The sequence below is a fragment of the Lepidochelys olivacea genome, assembly GCF_965140295.1.
Source record: "Lepidochelys olivacea isolate rLepOli2 genome assembly, chromosome: 11".
Taxonomy (NCBI): Eukaryota; Metazoa; Chordata; order Testudines; family Cheloniidae; genus Lepidochelys; species Lepidochelys olivacea.
In genome coordinates this window covers 50,315,770-50,333,805 of record NC_140421.1, presented here as the reverse complement: position 1 = coordinate 50,333,805, position 18,036 = coordinate 50,315,770, and the positions used below count along the sequence as shown (strand labels likewise).

At 42.6% G+C, this 18,036-nt stretch overlaps 1 protein-coding gene across 6 annotated transcripts; it reads left to right on the top strand.

Annotated features, from left to right (window-relative positions):
- Nucleotides 1-1,345: 1,345 nt before the first annotated feature.
- ZSWIM2 (zinc finger SWIM-type containing 2) lies at nt 1,346-16,930 on the top strand. 6 transcript variants are annotated; one of them, XM_084642597.1, is made up of 9 exons: nt 1,346-1,556; nt 1,763-1,839; nt 4,823-4,863; nt 5,670-5,889; nt 6,908-7,159; nt 10,002-10,086; nt 11,264-11,385; nt 12,469-12,622; nt 15,433-16,930. In XM_084642597.1, exons 1-9 carry the CDS (start codon nt 1,422-1,424, stop codon nt 16,246-16,248), a joined length of 1,902 nt encoding a protein of 633 aa, XP_084498723.1. In that variant the 5' UTR covers nt 1,346-1,421; the 3' UTR covers nt 16,249-16,930. The 6 variants fall into 6 exon arrangements, with proteins under 6 accessions (XP_084498723.1, XP_084498724.1, XP_084498728.1 ...); XM_084642600.1 differs by lacking the exons at nt 1,346-1,556; nt 1,763-1,839 and adding an exon at nt 1,845-2,189; XM_084642599.1 differs by lacking the exons at nt 1,346-1,556; nt 1,763-1,839 and adding an exon at nt 3,695-3,868.
- Nucleotides 16,931-18,036: the final 1,106 nt, after the last annotated feature.

The following is an 18,036-nucleotide window of genomic DNA, read 5'->3' as shown; positions in this document are numbered from 1 at the left end:
AAAATAATACTGAATAAACCTCTGAGTGTTCTTAGGTTTACTTTTAGCTACTCAAAATAAAGAAGGAAATGCAAAAATGACATTAAAGAAAGGTAAAGAGTTCACACAGCATTTCAATTAAGTTCTAAATTAGGGCTGCTATTTCTGGGCCTGTTACCTATGATGATGTGAATGATTCTGGCACAAGGCAAGTATCCATTCCCTCCCAGCTGGTGTTGTAAACACTGCCCCTGACCATTCCTAAGGTTCTCCTGCAAACCAGCATCCCTTCCTTATCTAGATTGAATTACAGCCAGGTCACTTCCACCAAGATTTTAATTCAGTGAAGCAGACTCTGGCAGTAAGACTATAAAAAGGTGGAGTTAATGAAGAGAGAACATTAATAACGCTGCAGTGGAAGACATCTCACAATGGCCATGAAAAATTAAAGGAAAAGGTAAAGCCCACAGGTGAAAGGCCCTGCAATAAAAAAGCAGTTACACACTGGGAAGAAGGGCTTGGATGCTGCTCCATAAGTCCCCATTATCTACTTGCCTATTTGCTCCAAACCCCTCCCAGATGCCCCCTGAAGCTAAATCTATTGTGAGGGAGGCTGTAGGATGTTGTAGTGGGGTTATAGTTCTACTTACATGTGACTTTTTTTTTTTTTTTTTTTTACACATTGTGAAAGAACACAAAATCAGATGAAAACCAAAGAATGGCAAAAACCTGGCGGGGCCGCAGCACTACGGCGGTTTGGCCTGGCCTCTGCCCCCCTCCACACAGGCCAACGCCAAACTGGAGTGGTGCTGCGGCCCTGTGCACCAGGTCACAACACCGGCGTGGGAGCAGGCCCGGGCCCTGCCGGGGAGAGCGTGGGGTGGATTTATTCGCCAGCACCCCCCGGCCGGCCCTCCTCTCCTCCGTACCTGGAACTTTGCTTTAATCCCCCCCGCGGGGGGTGGGGGCAGGACGCCCCCCAGCCTCTTACCCCGGGGCAGGACCTGACCCGACCCATCCCCACCCCCGGGGCAGGATCTGGCCCGACGTGGGCAGGTGGTAGCACGAAATAACACGAATTTCCCGAACAATACGACGGAGCAGTCCGAGCCCCACGGAGCTGCGCGGCTCTAGGCGGGAGCCCCGGGATCGAGCGCCGGGCGGAGGCCGATCCGCGGACGCCCCCGCAGCACGAACGCTCCGTGGCCTGCAAGGGCCCGCGGCTCCAAGCCCGCCGCCGGCGCGCGCCACACCAGCAATTAACGGCCCCAGCCAGTCATCGTCACCGCGTCGCTTTGCCCCCGCCCCCGCCCCCGCCCCGCACGGGCGCGCGCTGCGAAGCGCCGAATGCTCGCGGGGACGCGCCGTTTCTATGGGGACCGGCATCCACGGCAGCGGCGGCCGTTTTGGACCCTCCACCAACTGCCAGCCGGGACCCCGCCATGTCCCGGCGGCGGTGCGCCAGCGCCGGGCTGAGCTGGCAGCAGGACCAGGCGCTGGGCAGCACCATGCGCATCGTGCGGGAGCTGGGCCCCACCGGCTTCGTGCTGCGGGAGGAGGGCGGGCCCGCGCACCGGGTACGGAGAGAAGGGAGTGGGGAGCGCAGGGGCGGGCTCGCTATAAGGCCCGCGGTGCCGCGCCAGCCCTGCCCGCCGCTGGGTGCTGAGTGACCCGCCGCCCCGCAGCGTCTGCCGGGGCGCCAGCCAAGGGGGCCGCGAGGTCCCCCCCGAGGCCCCCGCTCGGCTGCGCCGCGACCGACGCCGCTGTCCGTCTGTTTCCCCAGGTGCTCCTGGGGGAGCCCCACTCCTGCAGCTGCGCCACGTTCCTGAGGGAGAAGGAGCTGTGCAGCCACATCTGTTGGTAAAGGCGTTGTTCCTGGGGCCTCTCCCCCCGCTCCACCCCGGCTACGGGGCAGTGCCAGCCCTTACTCCTGCCTTTCCTCCAGGGAAGATGAAGCACTGGTGGGACAGATCAGGTGTCAAAACAGGACTTGCTGAAACAAACCCCCTTACCTCTTAACTTCGTAGTACACATGAAAGAGCAGGGAAGGAACCCAAGAATGAGGGGGCTGAATTGCTACCAATCATGTGCAATTTTCTCATTAAAGTTACCTATTTTAAATGTAGAATGGAGGGTAGAAAATTTCATATCTTTCTGAAAGAGAGTAGTGGGAGTGAAGTTACAGACCAGTGGTCTGTCTTCAGATTCAGGTAAATTACAAACCCCTCGGTTAACATCAACTGCTGGGGACCTACGAGCTGTGCTTGCTGTAAAGGAAAAGTGGTTGCTTTCTAATTTATCAGTTTGCTCTAGCACCTCTTCTTTGATACCCTGATCTCTGAGAGGACTTCATCTTTATTACCAGGAGAAAGCAGGCCTAGGATAGATATCTGCCACCTTTACTGCAAGGACTTTACTTGCAACTTTAAGGCATTTTTGACTAACCATCTCATTTTATTTAACTCTCCCCTTCTAAAGTTTCTAGAGTATTATGTTTTGGTATCTTATTTCCTCATTCCACTCAGGGTGTTGTTACTATTTAATGGCTATTTCTACTTTTTGAATTAATGCTTGTGTATCACATAAGACTCAAACAACAAGTTTCTCCTCATGTTTGCTCTAGAATTAACTTTTCCAAAAAGCAATCCATTAAAGCATGAAATTGTTTCTCTAAATGTTATGCCAGTGTGCAATTTAACCAATTAGATGTAGTCAATTATGTATTTCCACTCTAAGAGAATTCTTTGACTGTGAAAACAAAATAGTGGATGAAAGAGAACAGGTGGATGTAATTTTCATTTGGATTTCAAAAGTGTCCCTCACAAGAGACTCTTAAAGAAACCAAATAGATCTGGGGTAGTAGCTAAAGTACTGTCATGGATTAGAAAATGGCAAAGAAATGGGGGGAAATAGCAAAAAATAATTAGTAGTTTTGAGCTTTCAAACAACTGGCAGAGGCACAGAGGACCCCAGTTTGGATAAGACCTCATTTGTAGCTTAGCACTATAAACTTTTGTTCTTACAGTTTTAGTCCTAATATTTTCTCTCTGAAGTATTTAAGATGGCTGTTGTCCTTGAAATGTAAATGTGATGGGTTCGGTCACAAAAACTTCCTTGGGACTGTCACTTGACGTGCTGGAATGACCTCTGAACCCATTTTCTCTGCCAGCTTCGGACTCCAGAACCCTGCCTTGTTGAGCCAGACTTGCTAGCCTGCTGCAACACAGACCCAGGTCTGGTCCACACCCCACAAAGCTACAGACTTTAACCAAAAAGTGCTCAGCAGGTCACTTATCTCCAGCACCCAGACATCCAGCTCCCAATGGGATCCAAACCCCAAATAAATCCGTTTTACTCTGTATAAAGCTTATACAGGGTAAACTCATAAATTGTCCGCCCTCTATATCACTCAGAGAGATATGCACAGCTGTTTGCTTCCCCAGGTATTAATCGCTTACTCTGGGTTCAATAATGAACAAAAGTGATTTTATTAAGAATAAAAAGTAGGATTTAAGTAGTTTCAGATGGAACAAAGTAAGTCACCAAGCAAAATAAAGCAAAAACACACAGTCTAAGCGTAATACATTAAGAAACTGTTTACAGTTAATGTAAAATCTCACACGCAGAGATGTTCCAATACGCTTCTTTCACAGATTAGACTCCTTCCCAGTCTGGGCCCAATCCTCTTCCCAAGTACAGTCTTTGTTAGTTGCAGCAGACATCTTTAGGTGGAAACTAGGGGTGTTCTCATGACTGGCCGCCCTCTTTGTTCTGTTCCACCCGCTTTTATAGCTTTGGCACAAGGCGGGAATCTTTTGTCTCTCTGGGTCCCCACCTCTCCTTCTAAAAGGAAAAGCAACAGGTTTAAGATGGATTCCCGTATCAGGAGGTAGGTTTCAGAGTAACAGCCGTGTTAGTCTGTCTTTGCAAAAAGAAAAGGAGGACTTGTGGCACCTTAGAGACTAACCAATTTATTTGAGCATGAGCTTTCGTGAGCTACAGCTCACTTCATCGGATGCATGCCGTGGAAACTGCAGTAGACATTATATACACAGAGACCATGAAACAATACCCCCTCCCACCCCACTGTCCTGCTGGTAATAGCTTATCTAAAATGATCATCAAGTTGGGCCATTTCCAGCACAAATCCAGGTTTTCTCACCCTCCGCCCCCCCCACACACAAACTCACTCTCCTGCTGGTAATAGCCCATCCAAAGTGACCACTCTCTTCACAATGTGTATGATAATCAAGGTGGGTCATTTCCAGCACAAATCCAGGTTCTCTCACTCCCTCACCCCCCTCCAAAAAACCACACACACAAACTCACTCTCCTGCTGGTAATAGCTTATCAAAAGTGACCACTCTCCCTACACACTCCCTACAATACATTCACATGTCCTTCCTGTGGGACCCCAGCTTCCATTCTTTCAGGGCTGGCCCACACGTACCCAGGAAGGTTTGCAAGTAAACAGAGCCATTTACAACCAATTGTCCTAGTCAGTGGGAGCCATCAAGATTCTAAACCACCATTAATGGCCCACATTTTGCATAATTACAATAGGACCTCAGAGTTATACCTCATATTTCTAGTTTCAGATACAATAATGATACATGCATACAAATAGGATGAATACATTCAGATTATAAGCTTTGTAATGATACCTTACAAGAGACCTTTTGCCTAAAGCATATTCCAGTTACTCATAAGCATATTCACACTCATAAGCATATTTCCGTAAAACATTATGGAGTGCAACGTCACAGTAAAGTTGAAAGTAATAGCCAGTAGTTAGCTTTAGTTGACTTCCACAAGCTGATGGTTATTTTATTATCATTGTTAGGATATTGTTGAAAAAATTCAAAATTCCAAGAAACCATGAATGTAAGTATAATTATTTTTGCTTGCTTGTTTTATCTTGCATATAGAGTTTAAAGGCAAAGTTCTCTGGAGGTTGGATAAGCTCAGCTTTTAGATCAATGATTGTTTTCCCTTAACTAGCATACCAACATTTTTATGCTTTGGGGCATTTTCAGAATTCTGAAACATGATACCTTTTTCCTATCTGTAATACTGCTGCTAAAGGTACAACTGTAAAGTACTTAAAGAAAAATCTAGTCATTTGCAACACTTTCAGGGCCTTAGAGTAGAAGATCATGTGATTTAATAAAGCACATATCCCACTCAGAGTATCCTAAAACATTTTCAGATCCAAGTACTTCATTGATTTGGCAAACATATAATCCATTTTGCACTTGGACAGATTCTGCACGGCACCTAGTACTACTCATTACAGTAAGTGAAACTCCCTTCTAGCCATGTTTGTGCCACACAGATTCTGGGGGTGATGGGTCTCCTGGAATAAATTAATAGCTGCAGTTTTGGGTTGCTTCTGATCATAGCTAATACATATACACCACCATATTTTGGTACTGTTTCAGGAAACTTGACTTGAGTTGTACAGAAAAACCTTTGAACCAATTTTGCCATAAAGATCAGATTTAGATGTGAAGTTGTACAAAACTATCATTACAAATTGCAAATGAGAAATGAAGATTTACAACATTTCTGGCAGTAGAAGCACTGACAGAGTTGGTTCACTGCAGATGATTTAGCCCGACAGTTATTATAGCTGAGTATTAGTAAATGTAAAATTTTTGCCAAAGAGCTTTAATCTGAGTTTTCTATAGATGCTTTTCAGCTGGGTCTTCTGGAAGGAGAGATCAATGACATGCTTCAGGGATTACAGCAAGAACAGACCCTCCCCCCAAGAGCAAACACTCTCTCCACCAAAACATTTCAGAAAGAGGATGATGGATACATTAATCAGAAAGAAATTGATGCAGAGGCTATCTGTCCTATTTGCCAGGAAGAGCTACTAAAGAAAATGTTTCCCATCACTTACTGCAGGTTAGATATATAGTTTTTCTAGTTTGTTTTCATGGTGGAAACTCAGAAAATGTTTGTTATGTTAGCTAGTGATAGCAAGTTTCTACACAATTAATGTTGCAGGGGTCCCATTGGAGGGCTGGTCTTGACATGTAAAAATCATAATTTTAAATAGTTAATTTTTACCGATGGCTTTTTTTTTTATAAATGCTCTTTGAAACAAAGCAGTAGTAGTGCATGACTTTTGCATTGTAGCTGAAAAATTATTGTATTAATGATACTGGATTTTCTAAATGTTTATGGACAGGGTACAGTAATTGATGCCTGTTTCAGACCTTGTCTATTCTCTACAGTTTTGTCGACAAAAGTCAGCTTTCGTCGACAAAACAGTGGAAGTGTACACCCTGAAATGCTCCTCCTGCTGATGTAACTCCCCTGCTATGCAGACATAATAAAAGCACCTCAACAAGAGGCGGAGGACTTATGTCAGTGTAGTTAAGATGCTGCAGTGTCTGTGTAGACACTGAGTTCCTTACATTGGCTGTCATTCTTGTCAATTTCATGAAATTGACAAGAAAGCTGGCTTCTGGCTCCCCAGCCAGACTGCTGCCCTGTCTCCACTCCAAGCTGGGTTGCTTCCTGGCTCCCTGTTCCTCGCTGGGAATTCTGCTGCCCCTTGGGGTCCTGGCTCCCCGCTCCCCACCAGGAGCATGGCAGCTGACCAGATTCTAGGCACGAATATCCCCATCAAAGCCGAGAAACCCCTGTTGTCTGCCCCTGTCCCGTCCCTGCTACCAGCTGAGAGCATGGAAGCAAGAAGGACTCCCAGTGGGGAGCTTCGTGGAGCTGAGACCCCTGACTCTCAGTCCTCCACATTGCCCCTCTTCAGTTGGTGGAAGCACTTCTGCTGAGGACATGCACCACTGACAGAAGGAAGGTAGTGTGGACATCAGCCACTGCCGTAATTAATGTGGTGGCTGTAAGTTGACCTAAAATAGGTTGACTTAAGTTTGTATAGACATAACCTTACTTTTTGTAGGTACAGCTGTGGAAACAACGTTCACATCACATGCATGAAGATTTGGGCTGATCACCAGGGTGAATTGGAGAGTGACTCTGTGGTGAAGTGTCCCCTCTGTAGAGAAGAATTTGCACCATTAAAGCTCATTTTAGAAGAATTCAGAAACTCCACTCAGCTTGTGACTGCAGCAGAAAAAGAGAGACTTGACAAACACCTTGGACTCCCCTGTAATAACTGCAGAGCATTTCCAGTTGAGGGAAAATGCTACAAGTATGTACTTTTAAAACACTTCTAGTTTAACGTACAATTCCTTGTAACAACCTATACTTTACTACTTATTCCCCTTTGTCTTTATTATAACCAAACAATGTTTCTCTGTGAGTTAGATGACTTTGGTTCAAGTCTGATTATACACTTAACCCCTTGGTGCTGATTTCTGGTCAATTTACATTACAGTGATCAGTGTAACAGACTCCTAATGGGATCTTTAGCTCAATGATGTATGAGGTTGAGTCAGCACCTCAGAATTCCTTAGTGTAATGCATTTCATCTGAAGATTTATGGCTATATCCACTGAAACACACAAATAACTTTACTCACACAAGATGTTGCATTGCCAGTGATGAGAGTAAAATTATTTGTGTTTGCAGTGGTGTTGTAGATGTGTTTGTGCCAAGATATTAGAGAGACAAGGTGGGTGAGGACACACAGGGTTCCGGAAGGTGCAGTCCAGGGAGGGGTTGTCATCTCTTACCCTTTAACCCACAATGCCTTGCCAGATCCCAGTTTGGGATGTTCACAGCCAGCAACAAGCATGCAGGTCAAGTGTCTGTGCACTACGCAGCCAGCCCTGGTTGAGGAACTCAGCAGCCTGTTGACGGCCCCTCTCTGGCTTCCACAAGTCTTGGTTAAGACCAAGGTGACCCCAATACATGCCCAGTCCCAAATTTTCCTCAAACCATGTACTCTGCAATGTCTAGCCCTCTCCTGGACAGTTCAGAGAAATAATAAGGTTTGTTTGTTCCTTTAAAGAAACAAAAGCACATCACAGCTTGTTTACTAGGGTAAATACACCATTCCCTGCAAACACATCACTAAGTTGGTTTATAATAAATTGATTTTATTTTTTAATAATAGGACAAAGGTTAAATGACACCAAGTAAAAGGAATAAAGTTAGAAAGGGTTAGGCCTGGTCTACACTACAGAGTTAGGTCAACGTAAGGCAGCTTATATCAACCTAACTTTGTAAGCATCTACACTACAATGTTCCTCCTGCCAATTTAACTCGCCTGCTGTGGCAATGTACTAACACCACGTCTGCAAGAGGTGTAGAGATTAGATCAATGTAGTTAGGTCAACACACTGTCCATGTAAGACACTGCATTGCTTACATTGCCTGTTGCTGCCTTTGACAGCCCAAGCCCCACCACCCCACCTAGGACAGACGGCCAGGGCTCTCAGTGCCAGGGCTCTGGCTTTCAGTGCCCCACAATGCCCCACTTAAGTCTGTGCAAGCACTCCTGGTGAGGACACACACTGCCTACAGAAGGGCAGAGTGTGGACATCAAGAGCCAATTTAATTACTACAGTGGCTGTAGGTCGACCTAACTTAAGTCGACTTAATTTTATAGCATAGACATGCCCTTAAAAGAAAAAAAAAATCTGAAAACACATCTAAAACTTTAATCTAGCTAGGTACAGGCTTTGTTCAAGACAGTTGTCTCTCACCAGTATTCTTCTCAGTTATGACTGACTTTTTCCTCAGTCTGGACCTTTCACAGAAGTACAAGATGCTGTCTACCCTTGTCTTCCTAGGTGAAGGATCTTTGCCTAAGCCCATTTCTCACCTATTTTCAGTTTCCAGAGACTTCAACCCCTCCTTGGTTGAAGGACTCATCTTTCTCATCTTGAAAAAGCACTGGCCCCTTGTCTGTCTAGTGATGGTTGCTCTGTGTAGCTCCACAGCTTGTCTGTTTCACCAACAGAAATTGATCCACTAAAAGATTTGCTGGACAGCTTGCCTCTCTCAAATTATTCATGTAATTGTTTGCCAAATCAGGGTCATTGTGCTGACTAGTTGCTTTTTCCTTTAGATCAGCTGTACTGAGAATTGCATCAAGGTCAAATGTACCAAAGCTATGTTGAACCATTTGTGTTTTAAATGAAATACTGTTTCGCTAGAATCATCTTTTCAATAAATATAGACAGCCATCAAGTTATTTATTTTAAAAAGTGATTGTTCAACCCAAAATCACCTTTGGAAAATATTTTGCCCATCCTCCCATGCAGCATGTGGCCACAAGGTTTGCTTTTTCCCTCCCCCCTTGCCCTTCTTACTGAGAAGGGCATCCTCCAGGATTCCTTCATCTTGAATTACTTCTTGAACAGTAAAAAGAAAAGGAGTACTTGTGGCACCTTAAAGACTAACCAGTTTATTTGAGCATCCGATGAAGTGAGCTGTAGCTCACGAAAGTTTATGCTCAAATAAATTGGTTAGTCTCTACAGTGCCACAAGTACTTCTTTTCTTTTTGCGAATACAGACTAACATGGCTGCTACTCTGAAACCTTCTTGAACAGTGTGCATGTGCCACTTCATCATGAGCTTTAGTATACTTAGGAGAAAAATACAGAAATGTTGCTGTACAGCAAGCTGAAGGAACGTATATGGGTTTTCTCCTTCAAGTATAGAATCCACCAATGGTTTTTTCTTTAGCAGACCCCTAAAACACTTTGAATGGAGGTACAGGACCCCTTTGGAAAGTTAAGACATAGTTCACAGACACCCAGGGGTCTGCAGACCACAGGTTGAAAACCACTGTTCTGTTGTAATGACAACTTTTTGCTGACCCCATTGAATTAGTCTGTGGACCCCCACAACACTGGCATACACTATTCACTTTTGTATAAAATTCAGCCAGAAAGAAAGCAACAGGTTTTATTTTCTAAAAACTTTCACTGGTGAAATGGGCTTGAGTTTGGATAATTTTATACTGTAATATGGGACTTCCTGATACTAAATAGTAGAATTTTCAACAAAGGTTTTTCATACATTAATAAGTTCTCCTAAACTTAACATTCCACTCCAACTACCTTATATTTTTGTTTTTTAGGTGCACTGAGTGTAGTGAATATCACCTATGCCATGAATGCTTCACTAGCGTTTGCCATCCTCCACATGTTTTCACCTTTCGACAGGTACAGAACTATATTTTATTGCATCATATCCAAAGCTCTCTAATGGTCAGACATAGAAAACATTTTATGTGGGAATGTAAAGCTGATCTTGTTTTTTAAAAATAAAAACCACTGTTACAATGACTGGGATTACTTGTGATGGACTGTAGACCACTATGAAATACTTAAATAGTGAGGAAGGAGTAGAACCATAAACTGAAATGGTCCTTCAAAATAGGCTCAATTGTGGGGGTGAGGAAGACAACATGACAGCTGCCTCTGTACTATTTGTCTTCTGTCTTGCTCTGGACCTTTCAAATTACTCTGCAGAACCTGGGAACAGACAGATAATGGGTCATTTCGGGGCTGGGGGACTGAATGCCGTCATCCCCTCTCCTGGCCCTCATGTCCAGTGGTATTTTCTATGAAAAAAATACAGAACCATACTGTATTAACTTCTTGGAGCCCCACTCCATGGTAGGATCACCCTTTTAAAAATGCTCAGGACAGCCACTAGCTGGAGGAGCCCAGTCAGCATAGCTATATTGGAACCACAGTGTCAGGGGAGTGCTGGGAGCACAGACCTAGATCTAAGGCATGGGGTTATCACTGTCGTCTAGCTTGGCCTTCCACTGTGCCCTACCCCAGGATCTAAAAGTCTTGGGCCGTGATCTAGCCTATTATCAGTTGGTGCATTTCCATAGTTAACTAATTTTTACATCATTAACTCACTGTGTAGAGTCAAGGCACAAACCATGTGAATGAGGATTGCCATAGGTTCAATGACAGGTTCAAGTGTATACATTTGATTTTTCTGCAGCTTTCCTTCTAAAGACCCAGAAATATTAACTCTTCAAGTTTACCATCCATAAGGATAAGTTTGTTTGGGTTTTTTTGTTTGTTAGACATAAGGGCCAAGATTGTCCTCACTGTTGTGAAAGACAGCACAGCACAGCACTTCAGAGCTTTTGCAAAACCTCATACAACAAGAGTGTCTTTTAAAATACAGGGACTTCAGTCAGAATGGCGATTAATCTGTTTTTGTTGCTACAGAAAAAATTTGTTAAATTGTTCATGGTTTTGTAAATCATGAAAAGAAAAACTCATATTTTGGCTACTGAAAATTGGAGGTCTTTTTCTCAATTACTTATTGCACCATATTCTGTGATCTTTCATTAGCTCTTTCTGTATTCAACAGAAGAGAAATCAGAGGTGGAGGTCACTTGACCAAGTTTCACAATTGTCAACTCCAGGAGGAAATTTAAAAAGCATTAATCCAGGCAGTAATTCTAAAGAAAAGATGTTACATCTTCAGGAGAAGTAAGATAAAAAAATTTTCATACTATTTAATGTAATCAATTTCAACATTCTTTAAAAACAATTTTTTTTCCAATTCATTAATATTTACTTTTGTTTATAGAAATGATCCTGTAAAGGGTAACAGGAAATGCTTTAGAGAAACCAGATGTGTATTAACTTTGTATCTTCTTAATCTTGTTAAAATAAAATTTTAAATGCACCTTGCAGGTGAGTGCGATTCTTCTCACCTGTGTTTAGAAACTAATGGCTTGAGCCTTGGAAAAACATTTGAAACCGTCACATTATGAACTAACCTTTGAATAGCTGTAACAAAATCTGCCAGCAAAAAGCAAAAGCTATGCATTTAAAAAATTTAATGTGTTTGTGGAATTTCTGAATGGAAAGAGAAAGTACCAGCAATATCATGAGAAAACCTTATGAAAATAGGCTTACCAGCCGGGATTGCAGATGAAAAAGATTTGGATAAATATGAGTTGAATTGATGTGCTTATTGAAATCAAACTCTTTGCAGTTCATTGATAACTAAGAGCTAGCATTGTACCTCTTTGTACTAGAACAGAATACTGCTGTAGTGCACTATGTAAACAAAATCTGTGTACACCTCACAGAAAGTCTTAGTGAGGAAGTATTGCCTTGTGGTTAAGACACTAGCCTGGGCCTCAGAACATAAGGATTAATTTCCGGGCTCAGCGCAAGCTCCCTATGTGACCTTGAGCAACTCACTTGACCCCTTTTGTGCCTTGGTTCTCCCAGAAATAAAAAGGAGATTATAATATTTCAACCAAAAGTTATAGGCTTGATGCAAGAATTACTTGAGTGAAATTCTCTCACCTGTCTAACACAGAAGGTCAGACTAGATTATCATAATGGCCTCTTTTCTGCGGAGAGTAAGGGTCCACTGATGATGGTTTTCTAGCAAGATCAGGGCCTCAGTAATAGTGGCCAAACACATTAATCTATTGAACCATCAGCCTGTAAAGTGATAGTCCCATCACCAAAACTAGCCTGCCATTTTGAAAGTTTCAGTTTCTATTGCTATTTTCCTACTATGTACTAAAAACATGTTCTGTATTTTCTGTTTAGATCCAGTTGCATCCCAAAGCACATTGTAAAATCTTTACCTGTGATGTGGATTAGAAAACATAGCAACTTTCTTGCTCCAGGTCTCCAATGTAGGCTCTGCTTGAAGATCTTTTGCCTTGGTCAGTGTGCAAGACTCTTGCCATGTAATCACAAGGTAGAGAAAACTAAAGGCTCTAAATTTTACTGAACCCAAAACCCAATGTTCATGCCAAAATCTCACTGTTAGCCTGTGTGTTCATGCTTGTGGTTCAGCTCTTTAACATAGTCTAGACACTTATTATTCTCTTCTGCAAAGTTGATGAAAATGTAAGCATTGGAGGGAATATGTGAAGTATTCTGTATGCAGGGTTGTTTAGTCGTGTCAGTCCCAGGATATTTGAGACAAGGTGGGTGAGGTAATCTTTTATTCTTCAACTTCTGTTGGTGAGAGAGAAGCTTTCGTGCCTACACAGAGCTTTTCTTCATCTCTGGGAAAGCTTACTCAAGCTATGTCTCCACTACAGCTTATGTCGGCATAAAAACGTCACTCAGGGGTATGAATAAGTTCTCTCCCATCAGCTTAGAGCATCTGCACTAGCAGCGTTACAGCAGCCCAGCTGCATCGGTGCAGGTGCGCTGCTGTCAGCTCTGTAGTGTAGCCGTAGCCTCAGTGTCACAACTATATACAGGATGGAACAGATTGTTTAATATAAGTAATTAATATATTTCAAGGAAACATTCAGGGTGAAGTGGGCCGTAACACCTTTCCAGTCATAGGGAGGAAAGGAAGGGGTGGGGAACAGCTGCGGGGGGAAGAGTCAGTGGGCTATAGATTGTTGTAATAAACCATAAATTACAACAGTTACGCCCAGCCTTATAGTCAGAAGCAATCTCCCCACAGATCAGGACACACCAACTCAAAGGGGCACCACACCCTTCCAGAACAGATGCAAAACCTGCAGACATATCTCCACTGCTACAACGATTAACACCCCCCACAACACACCTTTCACGATCCATGGGTTCTACACATGTCTATCACAAAATGTAGTGTATCTCATCCAGTGCACTAAATGCCTCTATAGCTACTATGTGGGTGAAACCAGACAATCACTACACTTTCAAATGAACTTGCACAGGAAAATGATAAAAGACAAAACTACCACGTCCCCTAAGGGTGAACACTTTTCACAAAGCGATCACTCTAAATCTGACCTCTTTGTCCTCTTCCTCAAAGGAAACCTGTACAACACTTTCAAAAGACGAGCCTGGGAGCTTCAATTCAAATCTTTGCTAGACACTAAAAATCATGGACTGAATAGAAATACTGGATTTATGACTTATTACAAGAATATATAACCTACTAACAACTTCCTCCCAGTAGTTCTCTCCTTCCTTTCCATGCTATGACTGGAGGGGTGCTAATCGCCCACTTCACCTTGAATGGTCCCTTGAAATACGTGTTAACTACTTATGTTAAACAATATGTTCCGTCTTGTATTTAGCTGTGACACTGAGGCCAGGACTACATTACGCACTTACTTTGGAATAACTGTGTCGCTCAGGGCTGTGAAAAATCCACCCCCCTGAGCGACGTAGTTATACCAACATTAACTCCCCCATCCCCTGTGTAGACAGTGCTGTGTTAGTGGGAGAGCTTCTCTCGCCGACATAGCTACCGCTTCTCATGGAGGTGGAGTTATTAAGCTGACGGGAGAGCACTGTCCCATCAGCTTAAAGCATCTTCACCAGAAGTGCTACAGCAGGGCAGTTGCACTGATACAAGTTTGTAGTGTAGACCTAACCTGAGTACATTTCCAAGACCTGAAGAAGAGTCCTGTGTAAGCTCAAAAGCTTGTTTCTCTCACCAATAGCAGTTGATCAAATAAGAGATATTACCTCACCGACCTTGTCTTTCTAATATCTTGGGACCGACACAGCTACAACACAGCAACCCAAGTTAAAAAGCAGAATTGACAGGTCTTCACTGCTATTTCAACCCAAGTTAGGATTTTTTTTTTTTTCCTGCAGTGAAGACATACCCCGTGAGCAAATTCCTTTTCTCCTTTGGAGGGAGGAACATCTCTGACCTGTGCTCTGAGGGGTTTCCTGAAATGGAACCTATAGTATTTCCTGACTTTGGAGTGCTTAGCTTTGCAACCTTAGAGTTCTCTCAATATACATTTGTAGAAAGGAGCTTCACTCCTCTGAACTCAGATGTCTTGCAACAAATTGTCAAACATTTTTGTAAATGCCATGGTTTGGGACTACCTATCTGATTAGACCACTCTAATACCCTACCGCGTGCATTATAAATAGGCTGCAGGAGAAGTCCCTTCCCTTCTCCAGCACACCTTAGGAAGCCCATAGAAGACATCCTTTTTCGGATTTGCATAACTGCTGGGGATCTTCTAGTTTACAAACATGATGAACTATTTTTACAGCAATTCACACCATCCTGTAAAAAGAAAAGCCAGTGTTGCCTGAAAGTACACAAACAAATATTAATCTAACATCTATAGTTAGTATCTTTTATAGATTTCTAGAAAGAGTGCAAGTGAAGTGCCAGGAGAATTAGGCTAAAAGAAAAATACTGAAGTCAACATTGAGTCTGTAGATCAGTGAGCATAGGTGCAACTATTTTCTTCAAGGGAGGTAATTAAAATGTATTTGAAATCTGAAGCACATCAATAAATGTATTTACAGCAGCCAATCCAAGTTGATGTAAGGCATTTTCCATAGTAAATTAGAGTTGGGACTTTTTACATGAAAGGAATATGCCAATTATACACTAATGTAGCTCCAGTGAAGGTACTTCTGGTTTATAATGGTAAGAGAAGAATCCGACTCCTTAGAATATCCTTTCTGCATGCAAGAATAATTACTTCCGTAGTATTCTTCCAAGTTGGATTAATTATTATTATTATATTGTTGATAATTATCAGGACACAGCTCCATGTATCTTAACTGACTCTCTTTTTTAAGTTCCACAGAGAATGTATTGACAACTGGTTATTGCACCAAAAAAATGCATGTCCTATTGATGGATATATTGTGTATAATCCATTAACCTGGAAGGATATATCAGCCATTCGTAATGTCAGTCAGCCAGGATCTCAAACAAATACTACCAAACTTGTAAAGCAGATGGAACCAGAGCTTTTCATACCTGGAATTGGATTGTTCTTCAAGCAAACAGTGTTAGGCCATACACTTGAAAAATCTCAAGATAGCCTCCAGAGACTTCATAACAATAAAGATCCACCACATTCTCAACAGGGTTTAACTTTAAATGGTTTAAGCTACTTTCATTTAGGAGATTCTGATTCTAGTCAGCACAACACTGATAGAAATTTAAGTCTACAATTTTCCAGGCATGGTAAGGATTTAGCTCATAAGCCTTTCCAGAAAATACTCTCTCAAAAATCCTATTCTGTTACATCTAGTAAAGATGCAATTTCTAATGGTACGAGAGGCTTAAATGGAACTTGTACCAATAAAGAGAAAGGAGCAAAAGTGTACCACGCTGACCATGCTAACCCAAACAAAGTAGTTGCTTTTGAAGACAGGAATAACCATGAAATTTCAGCATGTGTAAGATTTCCTGGGAAATTGAACTTTGAGGATAATTTGGGGAGTACAATTGGCTTCACGTTCCCAAAAAGGGACAGTAAGTGTGTGGGAAAAGCCAGACAGCAAAAAAGGCTTCTAGCAAGACCACCTAAGCATAAGCCTCTGAGCCTTAAAACTACAGAAGTAGCTTTATTAATGGAAGGAATTCCACTGAACAACAAGTCATAATATAAAGAATGTATGAAATATTTAGAAAACAGCTATATTTTTATAGTTTTAAACTCATGCTTTTTGTCTGAGTTTTTATTTTCCATTAGTGTATTCCCTAGAGGCTGTTTCTACCAAGTTTAAAGGTCCTTTACACCACTGGACTGGCTTAATGGAGTCCGAGAATCAGCTCCAATAACTAAGCGGAGGTGAATAAAGTTAAGCTGAAAGCTGAAATATTTATTGCAAAAACACAATTTTAAAAAAAACTTACAGCTCTTAGTTGGCTAGTCAAAGATATAATAGAATTTCTGAGACAACAGGAAAGACTTACACGTTACAATATTGAAATAAAATATTCAAATTTTAACTGAGACTACAAAGTGGGCTTCAGAGTACTGTAAAGTAAGCAGATTTGACATACACATCTCACACTAAATATAGGAATCCACAATGCTATTTTTAGTTGCTTTTCAGAGTAGAATCACACCATTAAAGAACAATCAAAGTTTGATGCACCATTTTTTAACCTCCAATTAACTTCTTCCAAAAAAAGGGGAACTTAATATATTTGAGAGGCTGCAGGGGGCCAAATATCAGGGTCTTTAATTTATCTGAAATTAATTGGAGCAAGTAGTTTATCTAGTTATATCAAATTATGTCCAACTAGTATTTACATATTGCTGAAATACTAAGACTGAACCTGTCATTTTCAATAAAAAAAGATTTAACACAAAGAACCTATTTATAATATTGAATTATATTAAAGCCATTCTTTCTCTGCTGACATTCTAACTCTTTTCCTATACATTTCCATTGACGTAAAAACAATATACAAGACATATTATGGTTAAATGACAACTCATTTTCTAAAAGTTGGTGGGCTGCTATCTGACATCGGACAAGGAGCTCTTGGGTAATTTAACAAAAATTGCATTCATTTTCAGAGTACAGACCAAAGGAAAAGAGTCTGTCATCTGAGGAGTAAATTTTTAAGATAATACATAGGAATTTAGCCACACAATGCCCATTAACCTTAGTGTATATCTGCATCCCTGTGTATTGTACTGTCACAGGGTAGGTACATCCCGTCAGGGTACTGGGTCACATATGGACAGAAGAAAGGGAAAGGCTGTATAGCAGTCAGTTACGTCCCACATTAGTGACCCTGACTGTAAACTGGGGTAGTAGGGCCTAGTGGCCGGAGTCAATAAAGCAGCCCTCCCACTCAGGGCAGCGTGGTCTAATAGCCCGAGTCAAGAGCGTAGCCCTTCTACTTAGGGCAGCATGGCCAAATAGCCCAAGTCAATAGCACGGGCCTCCTGCTCAGGACAGCATAGCCTAATAACCAGAGTCAATAACGCAGTCCTTCTACTCAGGACAGAGTAGCTTAAGGGCCAGAGTCAATAAATGTGTCCACTTCTGGGGTACCCTGTGGCTTACTGGCTTGTTGGGGAAGTGGGGTGCCACCTAGGGGTATGTGGTGCCCAGGGTAGGGGGACTTGGGCCCTCCCTGCTCCTCTACGTCCCAGCCCATGGCTCTGGCAGTGATGGGAGTGCTCACCACCAAGTCAGCGGGGATCCTCCCAAAACATGCTGGCTGGTTCCCTGGTTCACTCACGGGAGCAAAGTCTAAGTCCCCGGGCCGCTTCCTACCCTTTCTCCCTCAGCGATACTCCATGGTTCCCTTGGGTCTCTGGAGTCCTCAAGCTGTGTAGCTCCTGCTCGTGTGTCCTCTTCTCTGGGTTTGTCAGGCAGCCTGGAGTCCATCTGGAGCTGTGTGTGTCTTAAGTCTGTAATCGAGGCCTG

Excerpts from the sequence above, each read along its gene's own strand:
- ZSWIM2 (XM_084642597.1), top strand. The coding sequence starts at position 1,422 with ATGTCCCGGCGGCGGTGCGCCAGCGCCGGGCTGAGCTGGCAGCAGGAC. Across the intron at positions 1,557-1,762 it reads AGGGCGGGCCCGCGCACCGG|GTGCTCCTGGGGGAGCCCCA; the intron begins GTACGGAGAGAA and ends CTGTTTCCCCAG. Across the intron at positions 11,386-12,468 it reads ATGTTACATCTTCAGGAGAA|ATCCAGTTGCATCCCAAAGC; the intron begins GTAAGATAAAAA and ends TTTTCTGTTTAG.